Below are 8934 nucleotides of genomic sequence, written 5' to 3' on the forward strand. Positions count from 1 at the left end.
TTTCCATGTGTTAAGTGTGAAACGGTCATGTACATGTATGTACGTCGTGGTGCATGTATGTGCAGAAACCTATTGAACATTGGAAGCTCAAAGCTTAAAGTAACTTTGGAGTAATTTACGTATTTATAGATTTATTTCTGCGGTAGATTTATTTCTACATGGACAAATATTAAGATAAATATGTTTAATGATTCATGTAATTGTTCTCTAAATAACAATCTAGCTTGTTTTTCGATTGTCCTACTTCTCTTTGAAGACTTAAAAATCTGTCACACATTCAACACATTTCAATACATACGTCTTCAAAAATTAGTAAAGTTATTACTTCATGTAGGGGAATACATGCTTTAACACTTATATATTATTTGTCGCTACACTCGAATAGTTTATTGAAAATTATTTATGTCCGAAAATTTTAGAAGATACAGCAAACTTTATTACTCGTATCGCTCGAGATACTGGAGTATAAAAAGTAATGCTTATAATTTTCTTGATTCAGACATAAATAATTTTACAATTAGATTATTCTCTAACATAAGTCTTTCATATTTACTTACTACTTTCAATACTGCCAAAGAAAAGGCACACAAAATATTTGTTAAACGAAGCCCGAGTATTTAAAACTTTAAGTACAAATCTGGCAAAATTTTGGAACTGTATTATATCGATGTATATCGATGATTGGAAATATCTTGTATTATTCTTATAATACTTGTTTTTTCATATTTGTTATTTTTACTAGTTTCTTTTTTTTAGTTTTTCTTCTTTCTGAATGTATTTTTATTTCATTCTGTATGCTACAGTTAGAAACTGTATTTCTGTGTCGCCTTATGCACGCGTGTGTCCCGTTTCATCGAGATACGCATTGTCAAGGATTCTCTTAATAGGGCCCATTTCTTTGCTGTGCCTCTCTTCACGTTCCTTTTGGACACTTCGAAATCCTATCCGGGCGGCTTCAGCGTACCTCTTGGAATGATCAACTTCTACTCTCGCTCCTGGAATGTGGCCTGTATAACCGACGATCGGCGGTCTTTCTGGGGAGACATGATAATCTGCAACGAAAATAATAATTACACAATAGATCTTGGAACTTGATGCTTCGCTTCGAGCCTCAACAAAAATGTCTTGATTATAATGATTGATTAAAAGATTCAAGTTCTATTGAGGCTCGAAGCGAAAGATATATCAACTTGGTCTTTTATTTTAGTTATTATTTTAGAGGTAAACGATTAATTAATTGTGTTTGGAATAACGCAATATGAATTGTTAGATTAAATTAGAAATGACAGAAATTAACAATCAACGTAAAATATGCAAGTACCGTAGGTCCTTCTGTCTTTGCCATAACCGTGATCGATCTCAATGTCCACATTATCTGCCCTCGCTCGAGATAGAAGATTTCTCGGATCTGTCCGCTCAGCGTGAGCTCTCATCGCGTCCTGTTGCGCTCTCAGCTTCATTTGCGTTTTGTGCCACTCTTTAGCACCGACTTCCACGGCTCTCATGAAAGACAGTCCATACCTGTCGTTGAAGCCAGGAATATATCCTGTGATAAATGAAGAAAACGTCAAATATAAAATCTCTTTGTGGATGAATGCATTGTATAAAAAGCATCAAATCCTATACTAATGTAATCTTTATATGGGAGAGGTGCATGTGTATCAAGACCGTGATGTGTATACATACACCACATTATTTTTAAATTAATTGTACAAAACCTGCAATTACATAAAATGCTGGTGGTCTTACCGGTATATCCTAGAATGTACGGAGGTGCTTTGTACGATGTAGCTTCGTTATTCCAATTTCTTCTTATCTCTTTATCCTGAAGAGTTGGTAATTCCGCCTCTCTACCGGAATTTGGCCTATACGGTCCAGTCTTAAGAACCTTATTTTCCAACAATTCCTGTAACAATACATAATACAGAATTAAACTTCGAAATGCGTAATATTGGATTATATCCGTAATACTCGATTATTATACAATCTTTTTTATTCAAGTTTCTCTATAAATGAATACGTTTTCTTATTTCTACAGTTTAATTAATTTTTATTATAATTGAAGAGGAGAATCGAAAGATTATAATAGAAATTACCTTCATTATCTCTGCCGTACTCGCTCCGAATCTCTTTCCAACGCGAAATTTGAGGGTGGGACAGTGACCCGTGTATCTAAAAGTACACACGCAATTATAATTAAAGATGATATAAAATGAATTTTGAAAGATGATAAATTTAAATGATAACACTGCTGTACCCTATCAGAATTAAAGAAATCGTGTTTTTTTTATTATAAATAAACGACCGTTTTGATGTTATGATATATTGTTTCACGGTTGTGATAGAGCGGGACATAGTTAGCCTATTCGCCAGGTCATTGAGCATTTTTTCGAGGTTAATGGTTTAAGTTAATTTTTTTATGTTTTTTGGGTCGTAAAACAAGAATCTGTTAATAGTTTTTTCGTAAGTCGATGCAATAAAAAGTTATTAACAATTTATTTGTTTAAATTGCCCTAGCGATCAAACTACATCCTATAAAAAAATGAACTGGAGAAAATTTGTTCCTCTTTTTACGACGAACAAAATGACGTTTGAATTTTTGCAAAATCTTTATTATTGACGGAAATATGTCAATTTTTAGGTAATTACTGTCTACGCGTCACGGAGTACCCTAGGTGTGCGCGTTCGCGCGTTTTTGCAAGTTCAGACAAGTTCAGAGTTTCAATTGTTTTAACGATACAATTGAACACTGCCTTCAGCAGATATATGATAAATGCGACTCCATACACTGATACTATAGAAAAAAAGTTTAATGAGGTTCCTCAGTGAAAGCTAGCTAGCATAGAGTGCAGCACCATATAAAAATTGGTAGTATTCCGCGCGAGTTTCAAACACCAATTGTTAACGTATAGGAAAAATCAGTATTGTAATAAAAATTACGACTGTAATTTTGTAATTTTAACTGTATGTCAATGGATAATGTTTGTTCGCATACATTAACTGAAATAACTCTGTTACAATTTGGTTCGCCGGGTAAAGAGTATATTAGACATAATAACCTATATTGACCATCTATTTTACCGATCTTGTAAATCCTTCTTTTTCCCCGTTACTTTTGCTCCCCGAGAACGGAGCTCTTTTTTTAATTTTTTCACAGACCACTTTGCGTATTTTTCGCCACTCATTATTATCACAATTCTTTTTTATTCTTTCGCTGCTTTGACATTTGCGCCGTTAGCTGCCAGGCACAGTGGTTCCCCTGTGCGGGAGCAAAAGTTAGTGAGGAACCTCATTCGCACTTCTTTCTTATTGTACCTTCAAAAAGATTGACTTAAATTCAAAAGGTCCTGACGGCAACGTCTCAAGCGATCTGTTAGATAGTGACCTCGCTTCCGTGACACTGATCTTGCGATGTGGACACGGTAAGATGGTTCAACGACCCAGATACGATTTATGTAGATCTTAATAGCGGTGCCGGGACTCGTGACAACCACGTAGGAGTGACTTCGGCTGGTTATTGCACCGTGACCGCCACAAAGTGAAGGCTCGATTTACTGGGTCACCGGTAGTCCGCTTTTACGGTTCTGCGATTACTTTATTTAGGGATTGGCCGTGATTGTCTTATTTTCTCAGATGCATTAAAACGTCCTAGAGGAGGCAGTGTGGTCTCTAGACTCGTAACCGTGAGGACTCGTGTTCGAGTCCAGCTGACTACAGTTGAAATTTCGTTTTTCAAAAGGTAGACATGGTTTTTTTCGTCTTTCAAATGAAAGATTTTTTGCTTTTCTTATATCGATGTTTGGAAATATCTTGTATTAGTCTTATAATACTTGGTTTTTTATATTTGCTATTTTTACTTGTTTCTTTTTTTCTTTTCTATCAAAGTATTATATATGATACCATTACATAAATGCCTACAATCAACCAATGAAGGTCGATCGAGCGATTAACCGAAAACAGTTTCTCCAAGTTTCGAGTCAATCTGTAAAAATATTTCTGAGAAGTTTCCATAAAATAATTGAAACATGCTTTATTCTTTTAACGATATATATGTTTATACCCCATAGTCATTTATTTCAATTACAAATACGCGGATTGATCTCGATTCCTTTGCGAGTTGTGCTATTTTAATTATTCATGGTATACATATTTTATACAGAAGTTACAGGTAGACAAGTATACCTCGTGTGCATATCCACATTTTTTTTCTCGGAATATGCATACTTTATTGTATTCTACTATGTCGTAATATGTAACTACAGGTATAGATCTAACAATAAGAAGCCACCATGCGTGCATATGTCGTGCAAGATATCTAAGGAATTAGATACGCTTCATCGGACAGAAAAACGCCTATAACGTTCGCATAATAGGTCATAATTTTGCTGCACTATCGTCCAGTATATTTCCTTAATATATTTTGCAGGTCATGGAAAAGTGAACTACAAATTAATGTAATATTTGATTGATGTAAGATTAATTTGCAGTTGCTAAGAAATAGAAACTCCCCCATTTCACTCTCATGGAGTTCTATTTCTTTCAAACAATTTTTCTCTCGAACAACTCGTCTCTCAGTTTCGATCTGCGTCTTTTCTCACTCGGATCGATATGCCGGAGCGTAGGGTAAATCACGATAAATAGTTCGAGGTGATTCGCCGTACGGAAGGGTAGTTTTGCGCGTGATGTAGCTTCGTGGGGACGTGGGGGTGTAAATTGGCACGGTACCAACCGCGGTACCAGCACTTTCGTCCCCCGCGCGACTTCGAGGTCAATACTTTGGGAATGCATGCTTCCGGAGGGTCATCCGGCGATCTAGTTCGAATCCGATATAATCTCGAAGGCGAGACACGTGTGCCACTTTGAGATTTTACCGTCCGATGTCCGTGCGACCAGCAAATATTGCGAATGTATAATGCATTGGATGCAATATACATGTAATATATTATGAGAAAGATCGTTTTACTGCAGTCAATTTTTAAACGTATAGAGCTTTTAAGATATTGCCATGTAAGTTTCAAATTTAATGTTAAATTATTCGATATTGTAGTCAATATCAACAGACTTCATCAGTGGTTTAAATACCGTTAAATACGGTTTCTATTAAGCTCAAGATCGAATGGCTTAAAATTAGATTACCTAGAATTGTTCGCGAAAAAAAGATCCGATCTCGTGCAGAACAGACGTGATTTCGTTGAAAATACTTCGATCAGATGCGGTTTCCTTGTGGAATCAATTTCACGCTTTCTGCGTTTTTGTCAAGTTTATAAAGGCTAAACGCGCTTTGTAGGTTGTCTCATATAGTATATAATTCCAATAAGTTTAAAATTTTGATGTTAGAGATGTGAAACATTTTACGCAAAATAAAAAATTTATTGGAATTTGAAAGCATGGTCAAGAAATATTGGAAAAAAAGATATAGATTACGATAAATTTCTAAAACTTTCACCGGTTAAAATTAAAAAATAAGATTCCAAATTTTTTAATTACATTTGTGGACATTCGTAATATTAATTTGTCTGCTTGTTTTGATGGTCAGTTACAGTGAATTTATTTGCATTGCTAATAAACATAGAGATTATTTTTTGTAACGTCGAGATCTGAATTGAGAGTTTTATTAGGTTCAACGCTTACATTTTTTATAATTACACTTATGTTATTTGTGGCAGTATATATGTATATACATGTACAAATATGCATGTGTTTGTGAGCGAATATTAAATATTCTGTTCATATATCCGTACTTTAATGTGAGTGTGATCGCGCATACAGAGTTATGATACCGTTATTATACTTACCCAACATAAAAGCTAATTGTAAGATCTCTAAACTTTCTTTAAAGAAATATATTAATACCGTTTACATGATTTAACAGAGTTATGACGTTTGCACAGACGCATACAATATTTAAGATTTATTTATTATCACTATCTGGTTATTTTTTTAAGTAACAGTTAATCTATATAGATTTATATAGTATTCATTGTTATTCATACGTTAGCTAGGAATCGTTTTCTCTTGATAAGCGTGTTTTTCATCAAGTTTCACAAATAAATGTTTAGTTACATTGGAATAACTTTCTATTGCAAATGAGATTATGTACATACATTCACAGAAAAAATAGAGCAAGTTTTATGTATATATGACACTTTCATTTAATAAAATAAAATAAAATAAAAGAACTAATAAAAGAAAGAATAGAAAAGGTGGGAGAAAGTTCATGTCTATTTGTATCTAATAAACTTCAATGATTAAAACTTATTAATGTTGATGTATACAATATCTGTCTTTATATTACGAACTTTTTTCTTCGACGCTATGCGTCTGCACGCATTACGCAACGGTAATGAAGCTAACGAGACATTTAGTACCTATGATAACGAAACCGTAAATTCAATTAGATACTTTTAATTGTTGAACTAAATTTAGCGAAAAAAATCGCAAAGTTTCTGTCATTTAAAAGCAATGCTGCATTGTCAATTTTTTGTTTCTTGACGATATGTATCTTGCTTTCTTGTTGGATTAAAGTATTTTGATAATCATTTGCTCGTGCCTTTCGCGAATATTTAATATTTTCAGTATGAATTCGTATAACCAGTTAAATCTTTCTACGAGATATAGCATTAAAACGAAGTGTGCATTTAACGCATTAAGGGCCAATTTCATCAACGTCGGTCAACTGTAACCTTCGGTTAAACTCACTTTTCATCTCTTTTTAATTACCCTCGTAGAAAGAGACGAAGAGTGAGTTTAATCGAAGGTTACCACTCACTCTTCGTCTCTTTCTAAGGGGGAAGTTAGAAAGAGATGAAGAGTGAGTTAACCGACGTTGGTGAAATTGGCCCTAAGACCCGTATACTGAACGCACTTTTATCGATAAATATGCGCTTTTATCGATAGAAGATAGTTGAGAATATGGGATTAAAGCTTTAGCGATACTAAATGCAAGTAAGGTTTCAACAGTTTCAACGTGAACGAGTTGCAGGGAATCGATGAATAGAACAGAAGCGCTTCCAATCCGCAAATTAATCGCATGTTGAAAACAGTCAATTGACCACATATGCACTTACCCGGGTAAATGAGCCCCATAGCTCTGCCTGAAGAATTGTTTCCTCTGCTCCTCGCACATCGCGTCGAACACCATTTTTCATGCTATCGATCTTTATCACGTGTAGTTGTAAACAAGTCACAGTGCGACGACGCTCAGCGAGATTTTCCATCCGATTCTTCTCTTCATGTCTTTCTCTTCTCCTTTTATTCTCAAGTTGTTCCAATATGCGTTTCTATCACATAATATCCATTTATGTGTTCCACAATTCTTCTTATCTTATCATATTCGGCGAAAATCCTCATCCGTTCTTCATTCGCTCGATCGTTTGCAGTTTGCGACGATCGATCACCATCGAGGACGCACCCGTCGTCAATTAGTATCGATCGCAAATCTTACCGTCTCCGAGCGATCGTTAAGATTGCATTTGGAAAATCATCCGGACGTTCCGTCGAGCGTTGCGCGACGGCGCGACCGCGCCGAGGATGATCGCCGACTGGAAGCGATTGAGTCGCCGCTGGATCCACGGGCGGCCCGGGAAGGGATCGATCGATGATCCGGCGTCGATTCCAACGACGATCGCGTGAATCGTCGTGCGCGGCCGGCGCGTTAGTGAAACAGGATTGTATATAGCCGGCCCGAAGATACATAGTGCGCGAGCCGTGTCCTACTAAAGGCGCCCCTCCATTTCCGCGCGCCGCCCTTCAACGGGGGGTTCGACACACCATCGAGGTCGTGTCAGCGCATCCGTACTGCTTAATCGTGCGGAACGCCTCGGCTCCGGCACACGTGATTGTCAGATTCACCCTCGGACGCGTTATCGGTCATTAACTCTTCCGCTACCTCGTGTCGGCGTAATTTTGGATAATGCCGCATTGTGGTCATGCTCTCTTTTTTCATGCATTCGACACCAATGGTCTTGCAGCGATACATTTTTTTTTATTTTTTTAAACATAAATGTAGTAAGTAAATTAATTACATACAATCGCACTGGGACGTTAGCAGTCATCGACTTCTCGTTGCTTCCTTAGTGGGGTTTATGATATACTCTATACTGTATTAATAGCGACCCTGTATTCATTTTTTTTCTGCCTGATACACTCGATGTAGCGATTTACTGTAACCGTGTTCTTTTATACACTCGATAAGGAAATTGAAAACTCTCTCGGAGATTATAAATCAGTATTAAAATTTTTTTTATATCATGAATTAGATATATATTTTGAATACTAGATGCAGCACGATAATTTATGTTACGATATAGAGATTATCGAATCTATTAGACTTACTAGCAGAGGACAGCGGAGCTTGCCATTTAGTTTTTTCGCACAAATCTCTTCATGTTTTTCTCGTATTTACTATTTATTCTTTTAACGCAGTCCAAAGTTGTGAAAAAAGTATTCTTCAGTTTACTAAAAAGCAGACGCTCCCTCGTTTCTTTTGCGTTTCATCGGTAACTAGGGGACACTTAAGCAGCAAGCGGGACGGTCTCCAGAGTAACTCTGGCGAAAAATCGATATAGGGGGTTGAATGCATCACTCACTCCTCACGAAAGCCGTCTCGGCGAACATTAAGTATCGTCAGGCAATCCGATGTTTATAACTCTCGCGATATGATTTGATAATGCCACGACGAGCATTGTTTAATAATAAAACTTCGGAGAACGATTGATACAAACAAATTATTTATGATGCAGGCAAATTTCTCACTTATTAAGAATATATGTGTTTCAAAGAGCCCATAACTTTTTATTATTGCCAGTTATTATTATTTTTTTCCTACATTTTTCGTTTTAAGTGTTACAAATATATTGAACTTTTAGATATTGTAATTTTGTAATAAAGAAAGATAATTAACGCATTGTAAAGCTTTTAATGTAAAATTTAAAA

At 35.9% G+C, this 8934-nt stretch overlaps 1 protein-coding gene across 1 annotated transcript; it reads right to left on the reverse strand.

Annotated features, from left to right (window-relative positions):
* Positions 1–7: 7 nt before the first annotated feature.
* LOC112464395 (UPF0605 protein GA14893-like) lies at positions 8–7705 on the reverse strand. Its single transcript, XM_025031356.1, has 5 exons — positions 7068–7705; positions 2097–2172; positions 1750–1906; positions 1322–1546; positions 8–1052 (listed from the first exon to the last, which is right to left on the reverse strand). Exons 1-5 carry the CDS (start codon positions 7139–7141, stop codon positions 829–831), a joined length of 756 nt encoding a protein of 251 aa, XP_024887124.1. The 5' UTR covers positions 7142–7705; the 3' UTR covers positions 8–828.
* Positions 7706–8934: the final 1229 nt, after the last annotated feature.

Source organism: Temnothorax curvispinosus, unplaced genomic scaffold (assembly GCF_003070985.1).
Source record: "Temnothorax curvispinosus isolate PA1 unplaced genomic scaffold, ASM307098v1 QBEX01001491.1, whole genome shotgun sequence".
NCBI classification, from domain to species: domain Eukaryota; kingdom Metazoa; phylum Arthropoda; class Insecta; order Hymenoptera; family Formicidae; genus Temnothorax; species Temnothorax curvispinosus.

What these genes read in the sequence shown, in the direction of transcription:
- LOC112464395 (XM_025031356.1), bottom strand. Translation starts at nt 7,141, where the DNA reads ATGGTGTTCGACGCGATGTGCGAGGAGCAGAGGAAACAATTCTTCAGG. An exon ending in TATGGGGCTCATTTACCCGG is followed by an intron (nt 2,173 to 7,067) that starts GTAAGTGCATAT and finishes GTGTACTTTTAG; the next exon opens with ATACACGGGTCACTGTCCCA. An exon ending in CAAAGACAGAAGGACCTACG is followed by an intron (nt 1,053 to 1,321) that starts GTACTTGCATAT and finishes TTTTCGTTGCAG; the next exon opens with ATTATCATGTCTCCCCAGAA.